Genomic DNA, 22,668 nt, shown 5'->3' with positions numbered 1-22,668 from the left:
CCTAAACCTCCCCTGGCACATCTTCCTGCCATTCCCTTGAGTTCTGTCATTGGTCACTAAACAGAAGAGATCAGCACCTGCTCCTTCTCTTCCCCTCGTGAAGAAGATGTAAACTGCAATGAGGTCTCCCCTCAGTCTCCTCTTCTCCAGAAGGTGACAAGAGCCATTCAGCCCTGTCTTCATAAGGACATACCAGAAACAGAAGTGACCTCAGGAGGGTTACCAGCGTCTTTTCCCACGTTAAGGTCAGATCAGCTACACCTGGTCTGTTCCTGATACCTGTTACTCTAGTCTGTTCTTAAAATCTATACAGGAAGAAGCCTGTGAAATATTAAGGAAGTGTCTTCCACTTCTGTGCTAACCTTGGCATTCAGAAGTGTTCCCTGATGTCTCATCTAGGTCTGCAACTGAAGCTGGTGTCCCATCTGCCACAGTGAGCAGGGTACGTTCATCTTGGTAGCAGTGTCCCTCTGAAGACAAACGTCCTTAACTGTGCCTAAGGCTTCTGATCTGTCCTTGTAAGTCACATTTTCAAGGCCTCTAGTTACTATTTTTACCCACCTCTGGGTTCTTTCCACCTGATCCATCTGTTTCCTGAAAGGTACTGCCCAAACCAGGAGGTACTTGGCTGAGGCTCCCATAATGCCACACAGGACAGTGATTGCCCTGTATTCCACTGCCTGTATTCCTCTCTGTTCTTCCCATTCTCCAGTGGTTTGCCTTTCTATTGGCAGCATGACCCTAATACATGTTCTTCTTGTGATCGCATACAGGGGAGCAAACAGGTAACACTGAAAGTATTCTGGAGTGATCTCATCACTCACAGTGCGTGGCTGGGTTGCAGGAGTCGTGGCTGCCGGCTGCATCTCTGCCGCTGGCTCCCCACGTGATTGTACCGCTGTATGTCAGTTTCCCCAGCAATAAAATAGAGACAGTTGTGTTTCACATTTCTCAAGCACATTAAGATCTGTGTATAAATGTGCAAAATGACAGCTGATTTTTTTATATGGAAAGCAAGGAACGTGGCTTGTGAGAAATAAACCACAATGTATTATGTTTAAAATTTTGTTTCATTTATTTGGCAGTAATATCCAAACCCCCCTGCTTCAAAAAAATTACAAAATCAAGTAAAATAAGTGCGCTAAGGAAACCTACAGAATACTGATAAATTTCACACACATAGAGGAGGGAATATAGAGGGAGGAGTGGGACTTCTTTGCTTCATTTTGGCTTTTTGCAAGAAAAAAAAATGCCTTCCCTTCCCTACAGTCGGTACAGTAAGTGTCCCAGCGGGCAATGGCTAGAATCCAGCACTTCCTTCCCTGGCAGCCAAGTCACCCTGCAGAAGTCAGCAACCAGCCTGCCTGCTGTGGGGTACAGCCTGCAATCGCTCACTGAATGGCTCTCCCTCCCCTTGGAGTGGGGAGGTGAGATGTTTCAGTCCCCTTCAGGTACTGGAGCCCTTAGAACTGGCGTCACCCTCCACAGCTGCATTTTCCCTTTGATGGTACAAGGTGGAAAAGGCTCCACAAGCAGCAGAGGCACGTTTGCTGCACTCCTGCCCCGCTGTCCAAGGCCATCCTAGATATTGTATGGCTTCTCAGTGCTCAGCTTGCCCTGCCCCACAGCAGCCCTTCCCTCAGCATAAGCTCTATAAACCTCAGCCACCAGCACCCACCTCTCTTGCTGTCCCCAGCAGCCAGCCTTGCAGACTGCACATGCACAGGAGACAGGGACTAGAGAACGTATCACTTAATGCAGCCTACAGAAGCCCTTCAGCCATGGATCAGCCTCCCCCTTCCTGCACATGCTTGGCTTCTCCCAGTTTGAGGTTTTCCTGACCGGACAAGATGATATCTCCATCCAGGGAAAGCCTTTAAGACAAGCTGTTGTGTTTTCTCTAAGGCACTTTAATGATCCAAGCTGGAAACAAGTGATCTGGAAGGCACAAACTACCTTTCAGAGCAGGGTCAGAATAAAGCAAGACATGAACAATGTTCCTGTGATGACTCGAGGTCCAGCACATGAAGCTGTTTTCCTCATACTGTTCGGAGGAGTGAGGTTATGTCTAACGGGTGCTCCTACTCCAACAACCTCTTCCTCCAGTGCCACCAGAACATGACTCCATCCCAATGTAGCCTTGTCCACCACTACTCTCAGCTCCTGTGGACTCACTCCCCTCAACTTCACAGATGACAGCTTCTCAAATCCAGGCCCTCATGGAAAAAGAACCAGCTTCCTTCGTTCTATTATGCCAAAATCTCCAAGCATGGTGGGGTAGACAATGATTCTCACTGGAAATGTGGTACTGTGCCAAAGTCAGTGGGAGTCCTCTGGGTTCACACCAGGAAAACAGCTCAAAGACCAGACAGCCTTTAACAAATCTGACTCATGGGCGAGACCACAGGAGGGACTAAGCTTTCTTCTTTTCCTACCCTTGCGAGGTACCAGCTCATTCTTCCTCTCCGAGGAAGGCACTGTGCAAAAAGGGGAAGGTTGGGACAAAAGTCCTGCTGATCTTCACTCAAGCAGAACAGGCTTTTGCAGATGAAACTGGAGTTTCACTTGAGTAAGCACTAGGGACGACAAGACACTTGGCAACAACTGCTGAAGTTGCTTGCAAACAGGAAGATGGAAGTCACAAGCAGTCATCTTGGCCCAGGGTACGTGCACCTGCTTGGGATGCACAGCAGAGGCATGAAGGGAATGTGGAACAGGATGTGCAGGTGTGTGAATGTATGAAGTACATTCCACAACTGCAGGAGAAAATCAGCTGAGCTCAAGGCTACAGAGATGATTGTCAACAAAACAGCATTTCATTTATATCTACGACCAATGCTCTGAGAAATGCGTCAGCCAAAAACTATCCATGAAGGGATCTGAGGGTGGTCAAAGACAGTTTGATCAGAGACACTGTGAAATGCATCAGTAATGAGGCTTCCAGCCCTGACTTCAAACTCAGACCTGGAATCAAAGAATGCTGCTGCCTCACCCCAGAGGGAGATGGAAAGCCCAAGATGATGGCTCATGGCCCAGACTTCAACGTAGTTAAGCATTTTCAAATACCCTGCTAATGGAATTGCCTGGTTCCTCTGTCTCTAGAGTACTTGGTGCATTCCTCTTGGCAATATAGAGAGGCATGAGCATAGACTTTGAACACACGGTCAATGCTAGCTAAGGGAGCAAGAGCTAGAGCTGCATTGTCAATCCCTGCCTGGTGAAACTATTTACATCCAGCCCTGTCTCTTCTTCCCACGAGGGACATTGCCGTCCCCAGTTGAGAAATAATACCCTGTAGCGCAGGGCTCACAAGTTGCTTATAGTGTTTGCGGTGGCTGAGCACAGCATGATACAAACTGTGCACGGGTATTACACACTGTCAAAAACCAAAAAACAACAGGCTGGGTTTTCTTGAAAGATTTAGAGCTATAAAACATATAAAAGCTGAATTACTACCATAGGAAATAACGCAATTAAAAAACCCACAACAAAAACAAAACAAAAGGGGGAGTGAGCATGTGAATGTGATAAGAAAAAAATATGATAGCACCTCTAAGGAGGGGGCAGGGAGAGTAAGAGTGAGATGAGGTCAAAAGGAACAATGTTATGTTGGAGCCCACAATGTACTGGAGGAGCTGCTGGGGACAGTTTGGTGGAAAGCAAGGAGGAACGTGCTGGACTCCTGCCAGCAGCATGGTACCATGACTTCCAGGTATCACACCAGGCTGACCAGCTTTGAGGAGCTTGAACCAAAGGGCAAGGGCAAGGTCCTCGGCTAATGATGCCCTGCAGCACACGTGCTCAGCCACAAAACTGCCAGGCCTGTATTTCTGCAGCCAAGACAGGTTGTATGGATTGAAGACTCCCTTTTCTATCCAGCACTGACCTCCATCCTTTCCCCAGATCCAGGGGAACAAGAAATCCCTGTTATCTCTTGGAGGGAGCAGCTGTCTGCTCTGGGACAGGGTCCCAGAGGCTGCTGTAAGTCCCTCCCAGCCTTCCAAGGCCCCAGCAATGAAGCTCCCTGAATGGGTGGGCTCTGCTCCCTTTTCCTGGCCCCATTCTCTGTGTATTACAAAACAAATAACCCATCGCTATACAACGTAAATATCTGTGACTGGGCAACTGTAGCAGACACTTGTGCATACTGCAATCAGCACTGGAGGGCAGGGCGGCAGGTTGGGCCCATCCTCCTGGGCTCCTCCGGTGTGGAGGCCCCTTACATCTCCTTGGTGCTCATTCTCTTGGTCTTCTCGGCCGTCTCCTAGAGAAAGAGAGCACAAAAGTGAAGCTCTACACTGACACAGAAGCTAGCAGTACCCCAAAGCCTTTGGTCCATCCACAGGCAATGCCAACACTGTTTTATACCTCAAAACCCCACACCTGAATTTGTCCTCACAGGCAAGAGGGATCCCCCTTTATTGTGTACCAGAAGTCTCCAGGTGACAGAAGCAGAGGGAACCCCTCTAGCAAGGAGAGACTTGGTGCAAGTAGATCTTCCCAGTCTTATGCTAACCTGATGCTTCTGCAGTTCCTGAACATATCTAGCCAGCTCCTCCTCAGTCAAGTCTTGATCAGGTCGCTGTCTCTGAGCAGGCACCTTCTCATTCTTCCCTGAAAACAGAGTTCAGCGTTATCACAAATAGGGGATGCAGGTTTCAGAGGCTGAACCACGTAGAACAAAAAACACCTCAAGCTTAGGAAGGCTTTGCTGGATGAAGGTATTGGTTGGTTTCTTAGAAAGGGAATGGGCCTTGTGGCTGCCTAGGACTTCAGAACCTGGGTATCCAGTCTGTCCCTGTCTCTCCCTCCCAGATGATAAAAACCGAAACCACAAGGAAGAGGCTACATATTATTTAAAAGAAGCATCTATAATTAGTTCAAACGTCTTTGCCTCTTGGAGGGAATAAATGGAAGCTCAGTGCTATTCAAGTACAATAACTGATGCCTAACAAAGAGGTAACTTCACTCATTGGAGATGCAACTTGCTGATGTATCTGATCCGATTCTTTGGTTTCATTATCCCTCTAACAATAGCCTCTAACCCCTCTGCTGCTCTGACATGGGCAGAAAGTCAAGGAATTGTTTTTCCCTTGCATGCTTTTGCCATGGATGTGGGGAACAAAGTAGGCAGCAAGACCAGGTGTTGCATAGCAACTTCAAAATTGGTTTTCTGGGGAGGCAGCAAAAAGTCTCTCATTTGGTTGCTTAAGCTCTGACACCTACCCACAGATCCTCTGTCAGCTCTACTAGTATTACAGTTATCTTTTCTGAGGTGAGCTCCTGCTGCCACAGTCAAGTCTGAGCTGAGATAATCCTGAAGCCTCTGCTGCAGAAGGCCAGATAAACATGAAAGAAACTGTATGTACTTGTTGCGGTTCCCCTTTCTCCTATGCCCAAGCTACTGGCTATAGATCTGAACTAGCATACTGCTGACAGCTCCTGCACAGCACTGAAAACAATACTCAGGCAAAGGCCTGGTTTCTAGGGAAGGAGGCTGAAAAGGCAGCACAGTTCGCAGGGGTGGACATGGCTCTTTGAAAAGGACCCCTACATTTCCCAAGGCAGGGGAAAGCTGCTTGCCACTGGCCCCAGACCATCTGTGAGAAGGCAAAATGGAAAGCTGTTTTTCACAAGCCCACCATGACATTCTCACAATCGTAACATGACTCTGAAAGTTTACAAATGGCATTCCGGAGGAAGAGCAGACAGACCAACAACCCTGCCTTACAATGAACACCACCTCCTTTCATCTCCATCGCCATTATTTTCTTCTACCTCTACAGTTTCTATGGCAGGAAGCTGAAGTGCTTTTTGACATTACCAGACAAAGTCTTCTATCTCCCCTCTGGAACAAGTCAAGACCCTAGGTCCTGTTTTAAAGACACTGTAAATACAGATATAGTGAGGATACTGACACACATACAGGAAAGATGACTTACACCAACACATACGGTTGCAGACAGTGACCTCTTTGGTCTGTGCATTCCCCAAGCCAGTTGGATGCAGAGTAGCTCTGGTCTGGAAGGTTTGGTGCCAAATTCTCATGACAACAAATCCATACTACAAATCCCAGCAGCACTACCCCCAGCCCAGTTACACACTTTCTGACCTCTAAAACAGAACCAGCTTGGGTTTGGCCAACATGGAGCATGGGAGGGGGTGCAGAAACCACCCATAGGGAAGCTGAGGAAAAGCTGGAGAGAGAAGAAACCTGGAGCGCTGCTGCCCTTAGAAAGACAGGAAGCAAAAATCCCTTTTGTACAAAACTGAATACAACAATAGTTTGGAGAGCATACAGACCCTCGCATGTCATTGCAGTGCACACCCAGTTCCCGCAGGCACAGACGCAGCGGTTGCACTCCACCTGGGTCTCTGCTCCATCCTCATAGTTCTCATCTTCCAGGGCACACTCTAGAGAGGCACAAAACAAGGGCAGTGCTTGTGAGATAGCAAGCAGGCTAAAGACAACATACTTTGCAGATGCCTTGAGAGAGAAGAGGTACAAGGTTTTCAAAGAGGCCTTCCTTCCACTAACTATTAACGGTTTCATAACGACTAAAATATTCATGCTGAATTTGATGAGTGAAATTAGCCAAAAAAATAATGTGGGAAAGTCAAACACTTCGTTTTGCTTCCTCAAAAGAACACGTTTCAAATTCTCAATTCCAAATGAAATCTCAATACTGGATTTGTTTGAATTTCCTAATCTGTTATACACAAAAGAGAACCTCCAAATTGAAAGTTTTGGTTACTCTGAAACAATTCCTGTTCTAGGTGGCGAGAAGTTGGGGAAATGCTTTGTGTATTTGCTGTAGCCCCGAGAAGGGGAGGAAAAAGCAATATCTCATTTCAGCTGACATTTCTTCTCACAGCTCTATTATATGTTTAAATCAAGGACCCCAAAGCATTCAAGGGCATGTATAGTGTTAAGTGAAAAACCTGCTGAAGGTGTTTTCTGGGAGAGGTGCAGCATCCCTGCCTTACCATTGAAACAGGCAACAGAGAACTGAACTTTAATATTCCCCAAGAAGCATAGCCTCTGTCTGCTCCTTAGTGCCACTGCAGTGGGATGCAAATCTTCCACCTTTGGACCAGCACCCCCTGAGGAGACAATGAGCTGAATGGCTAGGCACGTCTGGTCAGCAGAATGCCAAGCTGCTTCCACATGAACTGCGCTAAGCAGGATTTGGAAGGATGGTGAACTTTGAGATGCTCATCAGGGAGGCTCTCTGTGTGAAAGGCAGGACTTTGGTCTGGTCTGACTATCCTAAGTTATCTAGACGTGAACGCCTCACGATTTATCTCTGTACTGTTAAATACCATGCCTTGACCTTCCAAACACACCATATCCATTTGACCTATGCCCTTGCTTCTAAAATCCAAAGTTTTTTCATCACAAGAGCTCTGGGAGCTCTGGGACAGAAAAAGCAGTACTTTTGATAGTGCAGAGACGAGGGGTGCTGTCAGATGGGAGGTCCAAGTATATCAACATTATCTCTTGGAGCAGAGTTACAGCATCTAATGTCTGGCCCAAAGCTGGTCTCTCTTCTTTCCTCCCTTTCCAGTACCCTTCTGGTTCCCCAATATAAGTGAGGAGTTCCTACTTTTCTCTGGTGGGTTGAAGGATGGGCTGAGGCACTTGAGAAATTCATTGAAGCTGAGTTTCCAGTCAGCATTTTCATCTGACAGCTCGATGAGGGCATCTACGCAGAGTCCCCTGAAAGGAAACACAGAGGCATGTTTTGCATAGGGCTGTACCAGGTAGGTCCCTCCTTTCTTGGTCTCAGAGTACAGAGGAGTAAAACCAGTAATAACCAGGAAGGCTCTGAGATGCCTGGCAGGAGTGGCTTCTCTAAGGAAACCTCACAGCATACAGACAAAAGAAAAACAGACACTAAAATACTCCCTTTCTGATGAAGGGCTAGGAAGTGACAAGATATTTGGAAGAGCAGGAAAAGAACCCTGTGGACATTTACAGGCTGCTGTGAGAACAGAGAGGCAAGCACAGCATAACCACAAGCAGCCTGTCCTCCTTGCTGTCTCACAGACAGGGCCACACACAGAGAAAAATTAAAACCTCTCAAACTACATTTTCATGCAACACTTGCACCAGCTCTAACTGTGGGCTGCCCATGAGCTGTGTTTTCCCACCATCTTCCTGCACTGGATCTAGTTAACAAGCAAAAAGGTGAGTAAAGTCCACTGGAAAGTTAATTTATTAGGAAATAAGAAAGACAACAAATTTTCTGTCACCTAACTCATCTTCTGGCTGCATACCTACTAGATTTAATGCAAAAGAAGGTTGGAATGCAAGGCCTAACGTGAAGGGTAGGAGTGGGACTGCTTCTTTTTGTGGTATTCACATCCAACTAAATGAGAAGATGCTTCATACACTGTTAGCTTTGTTAGTGCAAGCTCTAACATATTTTCCATGAGCAGCTTTTTCACACCCCTTTCTACCACATTTGGCCCTCCTGTTCACTGCCCACCTGAGCAGCTTGTTGGTCTCCTGGTCCATGTAGGTGGTGATGTTGACAGCAGTCTCATTCTGCTCCACAAACTTCAGGAATTCAGTGGAGTCCAAGCGAGAATCACCATTGTCAAAGCTCTGTTTGGACAGATGGGAAGATGTGAGAGGGTCTGCTTTATCAGTTCAGGGTACCCCTTTCTTCTCCCTCTTCTCTATGCACTTAGCATTTCTGAAGCTTTAGTGAAACAGGTTGCATCATCTCTGTTTTGCACAAAGAACAGAGGCTCAGAGAAAAGCAGCAACATATGCCATACTAGCATCAGAACTGGCAGACATCATCCTAGCCTTGTTCTCACTGATGAGCTACGCTGCCTCTCATTCACCTCCTAAGGCCTGATTTATGGCTCTAACTCCATTTCTTCTCTTTGTTCCAGCCAGCTCTTAGCCTTCTCATATACCTCCTGCCTTAAAGCAGACCAGTTGCATTCGAGGAGGTGTCAGCTTTCCAATATGTGCAAATCCAAAGATGTGCCTGGACCGTGACAATGACAAAAGGGAAAATCACAAGAAGCAATTTTATGCTGATTCCAAGGAAGGAACAACTTAATGGAACAGCACAGCGCCTTGCCACTAACTTCTTAAGGTCCTCACAGGACTCCTGGCACTGAAGAGTAGGATCTTTAGCCCCCAAATCCTGGCTGTACTCCCAAAGAAGTAATTGCATTTTGCCTTCCTGTTTGGAGATGTCATATCGCAGTGCTGGGCACTCAGCAAGAACTGCTGGGCCCCCTCAGAGACAGCTGCATTGCAGTGAGGGGAAAATGAATTCTGCACACAGACTGCTGCCGGCTCAATTTTGCTGTGTGACTTGGGGCAGGTCACTGTGTCTCCTTGTGCGGTGCTTGCAGGAATGCTGGAGGAGACACTGCCTGTTGTTAATCTGTTGTGGTTCAGGAGAAACCTGTAGGGCTAGGAAAATTACTCTGCGCACTGTAGCCTGTGTATAACTGCTCCATTAACATGTCTCAGCTTCTACTAGACTTTGAAGCTTCCCATCCCGCTATTTCTTGTGAAAGTGGCCGCACTTTGCTTCATGATCCAGACCCAGTTAAGCTATTTTTTCTGTCTTTCAATGCTATGGTCTGCATTTACGTAGTCCCTCAGAGACACTCCAAAACAGAGCATCTTCCCACTACAGGCCTCACTCCTTTTGAAGTAGCATCCCTCAAGGTCATGGCCTACTTGACAAACAACCCACATCTCAGTGATCCACACAAGTCAGGCTTCTAGGAGGTAAACAGCTTAATGCCACATCTACAAACCTCCACATCAAGGAGAAATAGGAAAAGCTTCATGTCATATTTGTCTCCAGTGTTTATTACCTGCAGGGTGGGAGTAAGGCCATTTGCAGGGCAGGTGTGCAGAGCCCTGGGGCTGGGCACTGCAGAATTCCTCCAATGACAGCAGACCCTCATTGGAGAAACAAATTTGTGTGTGCTTGAACCCATCTGGTTTGCTTTGCTTGGACTTGGCCCAGGTTGCTCCAGGCTCTGAATACTGCTTTAAAAGTACATCAAAGCTTTAAGTTTTGTTGATATGGTGGATTACCACCTGACAAAGAAGGAAATTCCCCCCTCGGATCGTTTTGGTTGGAAAAGACCTTTAAGATCAACCATTAACCTAGCACTGCCAAGTCCACCACTAAACCATATCCCCAAGAACCTAATCTAAATGTCTTCTAAACACCTCCAGGGATGGTGACTCAACTGCTTCCCTGGACAGCCTGTTCCAATGCCTGACAAGAGTGAAGAAGTTTTTCCTGCTATCCAGTCTAAACCTTTCCTGGCACAACTTGAGGCCATTTCACCTTGTCCTATCACTTGTTACCTGGGAGAAGAGACCAACCCCCTCCTTGCTGCAAACTCTTTTCAGGTAGTTGTAGAGAGCGATAAGGTCTCCCTTTAGCCTCCTTTTCTCCAGGCTAACCAACCTTTGGTCTGAAAAAATGTATGGCTTTGTCATGGCAATTTTCACCCACTTGTGCCTGGGATCACTGTTCCAGAAAAACGGGGACAATAAAGACAGCACAAGGCTGTCGGCCTCTGAGCTGCAGCCACAGGATTTCACCAGCACCCCAGCTGGTGTGGGGCTGGCTAGGTGACCACGCTGTGCTGCAGCACTGGAGCAAGCCAGTGGCTGGCTCATGTATTTCAGCAAAGCCCATGGCCTGGGGAGACTCCCTGTGAAGGCAGCTGGGGACAGCACGTTTGCAGAGGGAGGGACTGAGCAGCTCCACAGGACACTGCGTGCAGCTTTTAGGTGCTGGTGGGGGCACCCAAGGCAGTGGGGCCACAGGCGGGCTTCCACAGACAAGAACAGCATTAATGGCCACAAAGGCAAAGATGGTCTCTGGAGTGCAGGGACCGGCTCCTCTGTCTCACCAGGGGGTGCCATTGCCATGGCAAATTTGCTTGCAGCGCCAGCTCCTGTCAGACACCATTAATCTCTCGCTGTCAACAGCTTATGATTTAAACACTCTCGCCCTTTCCCCACCTGCTCCTCCAGCTCCATCCTGAATGCTTTGAAGTCTTTATCAGGAGCCCAGTGTGAGGGGGAGGGACGCAGCAGTGCATGTGGCAGGAGCATGGGAGAAGCGTGTGATCTGCAGGTTACAAAAGGGGGTGGGGATGCGCTTAGGGACAGACTGACATGGAGACGGGAAGAAGAACGGGATTGCTGCAGGGCCCGAGACTCTCAGGTGGCTCCTCACTCTCTGTAGAGTACTAGGGAACTGCCAGCTCTCGGATACAACTGAGCCATACTCCTTGCAAGCAAATATTCCCCTTAAAGCCCGGAAGTGTCCCCTGTTCCCACCTCAACATGGCCTTGCAGCTGTCTGGAACAAAGGAGGTTTCCTGGTCCCTGCTTCGCCGGCTTCCTGCTCCTTTTACCTGCATTTCCAGCCCTTTCACCTACCTTTTCTCCTCTGGCTGTCTTTTGTCCCCTGAGATCACTTCTTCTCTTCCCTGCAACAGACACACTTGGCCTGCCCCTCCTCCTTTTCCCCAGGGATGCTCCAGGTCTGGGCTGTCACATAGTTATGTCAGTGGCTCTGCCAGCAGCTGCTGCAGGCAGCCCGTAATACACCACACTGTAGGACATACCAGACCACCTTGACCCCCAGCTTGACAAGCCCATTACACACTGGAGCCTCTTGGGTGCCGGCATGGCAGCTGCTTTGCAGAAATGTTCTCTGGCCTCTGAGGAAGGTGGTGCTCTACTTGCCTTGAAATACTTGTCTAGGACTTCGCTGTAGTTGCTACCCTTGGAGAACCAGCCATCTGGGATAATCTCAGCTTCCAGCCACTGGATAACGCGTCGACGAAGCTCATCTCTGTCCGACTGGTAGCAGACAACTGTCACGGGAGAAGGTGTAGCAGAAGAAAAAGCAAGGATGAGAGAAATGTAGTCAGCAAGGAGACCACAGACAGATGACTGGAAATAAAACCCAGCCAGGCAGCCCTGATGGCCATTTGTAGGCCCCCTTCTCCTTGGGGATGCACCAGGACCAGATCAAAGCAGAGATGCCATGTGCTGAACCGTGAATGGGCTGTGGGTGACACCATGTGGCAAGGCCTGAAAACGACACTCCTCCCAAACCCCTTCTGCCTTCCTATCCCTGAAGCTTGTGAAAGAAAAACCTGGGGCTGACTCATCCTGGGGTGAAGAGTCCCCAGACCGAAGGAGGAAGGATGGACAGTGTCTCCAGGCTTCCTGATGCCATGCAGGACAGGTGTTGGGCCCTCAAGTACCAAAACATATATCCTCTGCAAAGGTGAACACTCAACTGAGCAAGCCTTTCCACCATGCTCTCCCCAGGACTTGGATTTTAGGGCCTAATATCTCAGGACATTTCATTTCTTCAAAGCCCTGATTTGCCCACTGTGACTGGAAATAAGAAGGGGTCAAGTTGGGTTTGTTTGCAGTGCTCTCCAGAGTCACAGGTTTCTCTAGGTGGATATAATCTTGTGTGCTAATACTGAATTATGCATTTCGAAGCAAAACTGAAAAACTAGATCTTCTGGCTTCTGTGAGTTGTTCACACCTGCTCAGAGGCCAACGGAGCCAGAAGGGGAATCAGTGTGCATTTGTGTCGCTTACACACACTAAGGATCTCCTTCTGAATCCAGTGACTACAATCACAACCGGATGGACAGTTTCTGCATGTTTAATTCTGAACTTCCTTGAAACTGCTTTGAGGTGGTGGCCGTGCCCAGAACATGGTCCTTTCCCTAAAATTTGTATGAGAGTTTGCTCTCATCTGTCCTAGGAAGCTGAAGTTGACAGTTATCCAGATCCAGTACTTGGTGGCCATGGATGGGAATGCATAAGGGAGAAACCAGGGACAGGGAATCACAGAGACTTGTTGGCTGATGGAAGAGGTGGTTCAGCTACATCTCCTGACTCCCCAGACAACGCCCCCTGCTCTCATCAGTTAACCACTCCTTAAGCAAAGTCTCCTTTCAAAAGAGTGCTCATGGAGCTGGGGACAACAGCCCCACAGTTCTTGTGTCTTAGATCCCCCAATGTACTATGCAAAAGAGTGTCTTTTCCCTCAGCCTAGGTGATGAACACAGCTTGTGTCCCTAGGAGTAAACTGGGTTTCTCTGCACCTTGTACAGTCCTCAAGACACCCCAGTACAGTGAAGAGCCCAGGAGATGTATGAGCTCTGAAAGGTTACACAGGAGTAGAGAGCTGGGTAATCATATTTCAGCTGATTTACCATCTCAGACTGCAGCAGCCTGTGCAGAGATATCACTTTTACGCAGAACCATTCAACTCCCCCAGCAGACATTTCTCTTCCCAAATACATACAGAGGCCCTAGCCACACAAGGAGATGGCTTCTTACCTGGACTTGCAGCTGGCTTCTCAGACTTCTTCTCTGTTAGTGGAAAGACAGAAGAAGATATTTCTGACACAACACGAAGCAATACAAATCTCTTTCTACCCTGACTGGCACTTGGCAGAGGAAGCTGGGAATCTTAGGATACATGAGGGCCACATGTATGATTAAGGGACTGGAACATGTGTCACCCAAGGGGAGGCAAAAGACTGTTTAGCCTGAAGAAGAGAAGGCTCAGGGGCAATATCATCAATGTTTATGAATCTGATGGGAAGAAATGAAGAAGATTGAGCCAGACTGTTCTCTGTAGCCTCTACTGACAGGGCAAGAGGCAACAAGCACATATCTAAACACAGGAAATTCCATCTGAACAGAAGGAAACACTTTTTTACTGTGAACACTAGAATAGGCTGGCCAAAGAGGTTGTGGAGTCTCCATCCTTGGAGATATTAGAAACCCTGTACTGGACTCAGTCCTGTTTAATCTGCTCTAGGTGACCCTGCTTGAGCAGAGGGGTTAGACTAGATGGTCTCAGGAAAGGAGCTCCCTCCCTATCTCAGTGATGCCATGGCTCTGAGTTACTGCTTAGCAACAGGCTACACGTGGTTCTGGCAGAGGTTTCACTCAAGCAGCAAAGGACACCAGGCAATTTGGGCCTGTGCTACTTTTCCCTTGTCACCTGTTCACCCTTGGAACAGCTTTTTTCACAAAGGTACCTCTCATTCAGGAGAGATAGGCATGTGCAAGGCTGGGACACAAGGTGTGGAAGTGAGTTTAACAGCCCCATCATTGACACAAAATCTTTCCTCCTAAGGTTTTTGAGGTCCCTTGTGAACTTGGATGGTAGTATGGGCTTTTGGGGTTTATCCCGAGAGCCTGACCTTTCTTCAGCAGGTAGACCCAGCGACCTGCCTGGCTGAATCCACGAGCTCAGAGAGAGGCAGACAGGAGCAAGAAGTTGCCCTGCTTTCCTGAGTGCCCTCTCCCACCAATGCAGGGGGACAATACCTCCAAGATCCCACCACAGCCAAGGTGTCAGGACCGTGAGTGCACTAATGAGGGTCTCAATGGCCCTGCCAACCTGCCTAGGACCTCCATCCACACTCTCTACCCATGAGTCCATTACAGCTGACACTGCCGCCCCTAGTCCTTGCCTGGGGGGTTATGTTGTAGGTATGCCTGTCTCCAGCTCTGTTACAAACATTCCTGTACTTGCCATAGGTCCTGTTCCTCTAGGCCCTGATGTGGTGACCATTTTACCACCTATATGTCAGACTGCTACGGACTGCATCACTATGGACTTGTCTGGCAATTACAGGCCTGTGCCTGATCCTGGTTACCATCACTGGACCTGACCCTGACTTGATTTCATGGCTCAACTTCAGGCCTGCTTCATCACCATAAACTTGTCTGGTGATCTGGACTCTTGGTTGAACCTGTCTGTTGTTCCCAGGCTTGCCCTGTTAGCCCACTCAGTAAGTGTGGGACAGGGTCCTGGCTGACAAGACCTCTGCTGTGCTTTGTTATCACGCTTGGCTCCCAGCTCTCCATCCCTAAAAGAGTTGCTGGCCCTCATCACTCCCGAACACAGGGTTACCTTTACAGTGGCCATCGTAATCCACCTGTATCTTGGAGCCAGTGAGGCAGGCATCACGGTGCAGCTCACAGTGGTTCAGGTACGTCTTGCCATTGCTACCGCACACAGGCCTCTTGTGAGGTTTGCATTTCTGTGTGAGAGATCCAGAAAAAACAGCATTTTACCTGCCTCTTCAGGACAGTTAGAGGGAAGCAGATGAGTCCCAGCATCAGTCCAGCTTGACAGAAGCCTTTGGAATAGCCCAAAAGGTGTTTGGAGCAGGCTGAACCCACCCATCACCATCTCAGAAAAACCTGCACAGAGGAGACTATGGGTGTGGGTTCAAATGCTTCCCTTTATCCCAGCCTCCATCACTACCACCACAAGAGCCTTCCTGAAAGCAGAGCCCAGAAGAGAAATCAGTGCCCAGCATAAATACTGAGTGTAATACTGCAACTGCTGCCCTGTGTGCAATGGATGGGCCTGCCTGGAGGTGTTTCTATTAATCAATTCCATGCACCTGTGCTTGCTCAGCTCTGTATATCTCTTTGTAGATCCTGCTCCACCTTTCTGCAATGGAATGTAGAATAAACCATCAGCCACGAGCAAACAGCACAGCCTACAGCAGAGGGAGAGCTCGCCAGTGCCACTCTTCAGGCTGTGGGCTTCTTTCTTGTGTCCCTTTCAGTCTGGCCAAGCCTACACTGAGTGACAGACTCTCTTCCTGCTCATGAGGCATTTCACCCTCCAGTGCTCAGGCTGGCCACATCAGAGCTGCAGGCTCTGTGAGAAGTGGGAACAAAGAGCCTCACACCCCATTCCCAGGAGCCAGGCAGGAATGGTTTGAAAGCACGGGGCAGAGCAGAGTAGGCAAACACTGTCCCTACAATGGGGAAAGGCTCTTCTAATCATCTGTGGCTCCCTGCTGGATGAAGCTATTCATCTTCACAGCACTCTACCACAATTATTTCCATTTTACAAAAGCAGATTTTTAGTAGGGTGCTTGTAGCCTCCTCAAATGATGCCAGTGATGGCAGGCTGTCTTGGAGCCTGCAGACCACTCCTTATAGTGCCCTTCAAAGCCAGCTGCATATCACTACCCTGCTGGGCTTTCCCAACAAAAGACCTCCAGCCAAGTCTCCTGTGTGTGTAAAGACCCCAGAGGCAGCTGTGCGAGTATCAAAATTGCAAGCTCCAGACAATATCTAACCTACAGAGCTCTTCCCCCACACCACACTGGGAAAGGCCCAGCTGTTTGAAGAGCCACTGTGAATTTGCAGCTTCTCCAAAACAGTTGTGTCCTCATCACATCACAGGAATCTTCCAGCAACCAAAACCCAGCTGGAGGGTGGTGGTAGTGACACCTGTCCCAGATGCAGAAGCTGTGCTGCCCCCCTACCTCGATGCAGAGGCAGGTTGGCTCTCCCTTCTCAGTCACTGTGCACTCCCGCCCAGCTCCGCAGAAAACATTGGCACAGATCTTGGATTTGCTCCTTGGCTCTTCCTGCAAGATACAAAGCAAGAGACACAAAATACATCAATTTACCTGAAACAGCAGCAACATGGCTTTAAAAAAATATCACATTTAACTCTAGACTGGACCAAAGAGCACCAGGGTGGTAAGGCACAGATTACAGACAAGAAAGACGTGACTGCAATAGACAGGACAGCTCAGACAATAACCAGGAGCAGACACAAGAGCTGAGGCTACAGCCCCAGCAATAGAGGGCTTCCTTGAGGTCACTCCTGGAAAATCAGCTAAGAGAACTGAAGCGAGCATCAGCAACAGAGAGTCTAGCACAAATAGCAAGAATAATTTGCTCATGTCAAGGACTGCTGTCTTCAAAATTTTTTTCCATCAAGGTAGGGAGCAGAAATGTTTTTGCTTGAGGCATTTAAGAAGAAGGTGAACACTACCCTGGAGAAAGGTTTGATACCAAGCAGGTGGAAGAAATGTCCATCAGGCACCAGATAATGCCCCTGTCACAAAAAAACTTCACAAAACTACATGACCCATTATCTTGCCTCCACTGGTCAAGATTAAACACTTCAAAGGAGGAAACACTGTCATAGATAATTATACAGTAACCTTCTCACAGAGAAAATTTCTTCCTGTCCCTGACAGCCAGCAGTTGACTTATACCCTGCAGCACAATTTATACGCTTTACAGTTTTCTCCTAGCCAAAGTCATCACAAGTATTCTTGTTGTTCACATAACTGTCGAATCCTTTTTTCTTGAGTCCTACTGGTGATTCAAACTGGTGACACCTACCAGGGAAGATTTCCACAGCTTAATAATGTTTTCAATAAAACCACTATTCACTTTTATCAGTTGAATAATTTTTTTACTTAGACTTTCAAAAGAGAAGATGGTTCCAGGGGTTCAGACTTTGGAGACCCTGGTTTAACTCCCTGCTTTGTCATTAATTTCCTTTGTGACTCATTTTCCACCTGTATGTTAAGTATCTGGTTCAGCCTAGCCAACTGGCTCCCTCAACACTTTTGTATCAGAGACAGAAGATTAAAGAATGTGATAGGTCAATCACATCTGCTGTAACTCTTCTGTATAATACACAACTTTTTTTACCTTCTTATCTGAGTATTATTCTTAACCTCAGTTCACTGTGATATCTTTGTACCTCCATCATATATTCTTGAAAGTAGGTGATCAAAAAGAGCAGAATTTGCCTGAGGACCAAGCACTATTGATACATTTAATAACAAACGTTGAACACATTTTTTCTGCTATTGCTTCTTTATACTTTCTTTTTTTTGTTTGTTTTGTTTTGCTTTTAAACCACAATTTTACAGTAGGTTGTTGACTTTACTGAAGAGCCCACAGTGACAGTCAGATCATTTTCTGAATGACCTTGCCCCAGTCTTCAGAATATTTTGTCTGGGGGTATAGTGTGCAGCCATCAAGCCCACGAAGATCTTTCCAAAGCAGTGTGGAATTCCCTCCAGGTTCTCATAGCGATAAATGCTTTTCTACTCTCTGCAAATGTTCCTATCTCACAGCTTATCCTGTAAAATAAAAATATACAACCTGTTTCAAAAAGGCGGACGCAGTTGCAGAGACATAGTGATTTCAAATTGGGTCCCAGTTTTTGAAACAGCCTTTAGTATTCAGACACACTGTGTCCTAGGCCTGCTCACCCCAAGTGGACAGCCTGTTATTCTCCCTCTGCCGCTTCATCTTCTTTTCACATTATCATTTCTGAGCTGTGAAACGCACTGCCTCTTCTGCTGCATCCACCTCAGCTGGCTTCTGGTGGAGCGCTGGGGGAAATGATCTAGGCCCTTGTAGGGTGGGATGGACCAACGTGAGTGCTTCACTGCACAAAGCAACCTCACACAACATAGGGCAGGAAAGGAAGATTAACTCCTTTTGCTAAAAGCGCTAAGAAAAAACAAATTCTCCCAGGTTGGAGTCTGGCTAGGGCACTCCCACACCTAAAACGCACTGGAGGCACCTAAGTGCTTGTCTATTTAAGGGGTTTCAAACAACGTGCCCACCCCTTCACTGAGCAAAAGACCAGGGAAAAATGAGCTAGGCATGGGTTTGAACTGCAACCCACCAAGGCCTATGATCCAGGTACCTAGCAACAGATGGCAGTGCTCTGCCCCTCCTGACCCATAGCCAGGCAGGATCACCAGCACCAAGTTCCTGGCCGTGCCCACTGATAACAAGCCTGGCTTTGGCCTCCTGGGCTGAGATGGCACCACTACAACCACAGCTGGCCTCAGCAGGTGTCCGCAGGGACCAAGCTCTGTTGGCAAGAGTCCTCTTACCTTGCCACTGCGCTGGAAACCAGGCTGTCCTGGCCACAGCTCCCTTCCCTGTAGCGCCAGGCCCAGGAGCCATCCCGCAGCTCTCCCACTGGGACCCAGGGTGGGGATGCTGGCGGGGTCATGCTGTCAGAACAGCCACTGAGGACAATCTGCCTCCTACCAGACTAGAGAGCCATGTTGTTCTGATTTATGTTATTAACCACAGCTAGATGGTTTGATGGTTGGTTCTTTGTTGTTGTTCTAAGCTGTCCCAGGCTGGCAGTGGGTCAGAGGTGGTTGCCATGTCCCAGCACTGCTGTGTCCACCTCAGGGGTTTTCCAGAGAAAGAAAGTAATCAAGCTGCTCTGCTTGCCTGCCCTCTCGCTCTGGCACAGGGTCTCTCAGAGCCAGCTTGCTCATCCTCTCTCCCAGCAGCAGCAGCCATGGCAAGAGCTACCAGGCTGGGTGCTTCCTCCAGCTTCAGTGAAAGCAGCTCTCGGCTTCCACCCCAGTTCTTTCAGCCCCCTGCACCCCTCACCCTTGCAATGCTCACCCCACAAACCACACTTTCTCCATTTACAACCTACAAACCATAGCCTCCTACTCACATGTCCACCTCCCAAAATCTCCGAGACCCTCACCTCCTTTCTTCACCAGACATCACCTCTCATACCCTATATCTACTCCACCCTGCACCTGGAACCTGACCCAGTGCAGCTGCTTTGCAGGTCGAGGTGCCCCCCTCTGCAAGAGCCAGAAAACACTTTTCTCCACCAGCCTGTACACAGATGAAGTTAGCAGTTGCCACCACTACCACTTGGTACAGCCACACAGCCCTAGGGTGGTTCACGGCGCATCATGGGGTGGCAGCTCTCTCCACTGGCTCCCCAGACGCCTTTCCAGCAAATGCTAGAGTCTCCTGTGTGTAACTGGGAGTGCAACAGAGGTGGCGGTGGATGAATGGATGAGGATGGTGGGGGTCTGCGAATGAGGCTTTATAATCTTCACTCCCGATTCTCTGGTGACCTCTCAGATGATGCCAGCTAGTTTCTTGTGACAGATATTCTGCTCTCACCTTGGACCTCGTCATGTTTGCTCTTTATAAAGCTCCATCTGTTGGAGTCATGTGAGTAAACGGGGATGGCAGCTGCCACTTCAACATAATATAGCTCGTCCTTGCACCTACCATGTAAAAGCTTGGAAATATGAACTGCAAAGGTTGAAATGCAAGGTCACACACAAAAAAAGACTCCACAGTGTTTCAATGCCATTGTCCTTAAATTCATTTCAGGATTAGAGGGCTGCAATCACGTTTTCTTTACATTGTTTCCTCCCTGCAAGCTGCCATTGCCTTTTCTGTCACCATGGGCTTGGGAAGTGTCACTCATCCCTGTGCACAGCACGCTCAGGCAGGCGGAAGGAAAAGGGCAGAGAATCATTATTAATTGCTGCACGGTGGCATTTACACCGCAAGCCGTGACAAAGCAGCTTCCCTCTTCTGCCTCAGGTGCAATGCCCAAGCTTGCTTCATTTCAGAAATGCTTTTACTTACTCCTCTGCTGCCCAGAGAGCCAGTGTGAAGGTCTCAGAGCAGTGGGCACGAAGCCAGGGCAGAAGCACCTGGATCCCGAGCATCCGCCAATGGCACAGGGGCACTCCTGGCTCTTCACCCCACTGCCTCCACACGGGCACAACCTCTCTGGACATCTCCTTGGGCAAAGGCCCCAGAAAAAGCTGTTTGCCACAGCTCATGAGCCAGAAACCCAGAGCAGCTGGGTAGCGTCAGCATCACACATGCACAGCCCAGACTGTCTGCTGAATGGGGACAGGAACATATGCTGCTTTTGGGGTGCTAGGAGGTGTAACCTCATGGACAAAGGCTTAGAGCCACAAAGATGATTAAGGGGGTGGAGCATATATCGCCTCATATGGGAGATGTATGAGGAAAGGCTGAGGGAGCTGGGTCTCTTTAGCTTGGAGAAGAGGAGACTGAGGGGTGACCTCATTAATGTTTATAAATATGTGAAGGGTGAATGTCATGAGGATGGAGCCAGGCTCTTCTTGGTGACAATCAATGATAGGACAAGGGGCAATGGGTACAAACTGGAACACAAGAGGTTCCACTTAAATTTGAGAAGAAACTTCTTCTCAGTGAGGGTGCCAGAGCACAGGAACAGGCTGCCCAGGGAGGTTGTGGAGTCTCCTTCTCTGGAGACATTCAAAACCTGCCTGGACACATTCCTGTGTAACCTCATCTAGGTGTTCCTGCTCCAACGGGGGGATTGGACTAGGTGATCTTTCGAGGTCCCTTCCAATCGCTAACACTCTGTGAAAGAGTTCTTGCATGCAAATGGGCCAGAGCCAAGCAGAAGACCTGAACTGACAGCGCAGTGAGCCACAGGCACTGCTTCTGCCTCAGCTGTTGCTTCCCAGGGAGCAAAGAGGCAAAAACGACATTTCCAAGGCACCCGCAGGCAGCGCCGGCAGTGAGGGATCACCATGGCAACCAGCAAAGCAGGGCCTCAAGGTGGAGAGCTAAAATTAGGTAGCAGGAAGGGCTGTTTCTCATCTCCAGCAGAAACTGGCGCTGAGGAGCTGGACCCCCAGCCCAGCGTAGGTGCAGATGCTGGGAGCGTTTCCGAGCCCCTGCCTGCACCCGGGTGTCCAGGACCAAGCCCCAACACAGGGTGTCATATATGGGTCTGCATAGGATCCCGAGGTCCTGCACTAGCTGCCACGCCTGCACCACACTGGTGGGACTGCACAAAAACAGTGCGGTGTCTGCAGTAAGACATGAGTGATGGCACACACAAAGGAAAAGAGACACCATGGCTCTTTGGTTTTACAAGGGAGCTGCTCCTTGCAGCTCTCCCTTGGCTGCTCCCTCCGTTGGCCCCTGCTGAGCCACACTTTTGCCTGGTGTCACCTGGTGGAAATGGGGACTTTCCCAACCAGCTTGTGAAAGCTGAAACCATTAACAGTTCAGCGACAAAACACCTCTGTAAAGGAAGAATGAGCTTTCACCTGCAGAGAAGAGCTGTGCAAGCAGCTGCACGTCCGCAGTGCCCCACTGCCTGAAGGGAACAGCAGGGATTCCTGCTATTATATGTGCTCCGGGAAGTGAGCAGGGAGACAACTCTACTATGAGGTGGAGAGTTGATGTGCTTGAAAACAACCCCTCAGATTGCTTTTTGCTTTCTGCACATCCTTCCATACAACATTTCGTCTTGGAGATCTCAAAAGTCTTTCTCTCAGCAACCCACACTGCACTGGAGAAATATTAATACTACCTGCTGTCCTGCTCCTACTGACATGACTAAAAAGCTTTTCTTGCTATCAGCAGCGACTGTAGGTCTTTTTCCTCTTTTGGCATTAGTCTGTGGAAATCTGTAAAATGACTTGACCCCTCACATAATGCTCTGTGCTATTTGCTGTAAAATCAAGGCTTTGCATTTTTGCCCTGCCTGATGTGCAGGGAAATCAAAGTGTTCCAGAGGTGTAGCACTGAAACCTCCTCCGGGAGGTAATCCCACGTATTACACAAACTTGAGTATTACACCCAAAAGGCAAAACTAAAGGGCACGAAAATGCTATCTGGGGTTGCAAGACTTGCACAGATTCTCATGCCTCAGAGAAGGCAGCAGCAAAAAAACTGTGAGGAAGTTTTCAGATATAACCAGTACAATTCACAATAGGCTCCCTTCATGCAGACAGGGAGAAACAAGCTTTCCAGCTATGTATTTCAGCCTCCCCGCTATGGCTTCCCATCCGTATCCCTTTTGCCTGTTCTCTGCCATGATTAACACAGGAGATACAGAGATAGGAGATAGAAAGGGTCTCTGAATACACCAAGGTGCCACCTGTACATAGTGCTGCCTGCACGATTTGGAAACCAATTCAACATCCAGCTGCAAAACCCAGCGCTTCATTCAGCTGTTGTCT

General features: G+C 48.5%; 1 protein-coding gene across 1 annotated transcript in view; it reads right to left on the bottom strand.

Moving 5' to 3' along the window:
* Positions 1 to 4,219: 4,219 nt before the first annotated feature.
* Positions 4,220 to 22,668, bottom strand: part of FSTL1 (follistatin like 1) — a gene marked incomplete at both ends in the record, with an annotated part of 68,753 nt that continues 50,304 nt past the window's right edge. Inside the window, 9 exons of the mRNA XM_080349987.1 lie at positions 4,220 to 4,264; positions 4,517 to 4,614; positions 6,304 to 6,414; positions 7,608 to 7,720; positions 8,493 to 8,611; positions 11,759 to 11,889; positions 13,385 to 13,417; positions 14,976 to 15,105; positions 16,354 to 16,458. Of these exons, the coding sequence (XP_080206113.1) occupies positions 4,220 to 4,264; positions 4,517 to 4,614; positions 6,304 to 6,414; positions 7,608 to 7,720; positions 8,493 to 8,611; positions 11,759 to 11,889; positions 13,385 to 13,417; positions 14,976 to 15,105; positions 16,354 to 16,458 (885 nt within the window). The remainder of the gene's footprint in view (positions 4,265 to 4,516; positions 4,615 to 6,303; positions 6,415 to 7,607; positions 7,721 to 8,492; positions 8,612 to 11,758; positions 11,890 to 13,384; positions 13,418 to 14,975; positions 15,106 to 16,353; positions 16,459 to 22,668) is intronic.

This window comes from Nesoenas mayeri, assembly GCF_963082525.1.
Source record: "Nesoenas mayeri genome assembly, chromosome: 1".
Taxonomy (NCBI): Eukaryota; Metazoa; Chordata; class Aves; order Columbiformes; family Columbidae; genus Nesoenas; species Nesoenas mayeri.
Note: the sequence above shows the minus strand (reverse complement) of the source record. Positions and strands in the feature narration are given on the sequence as shown.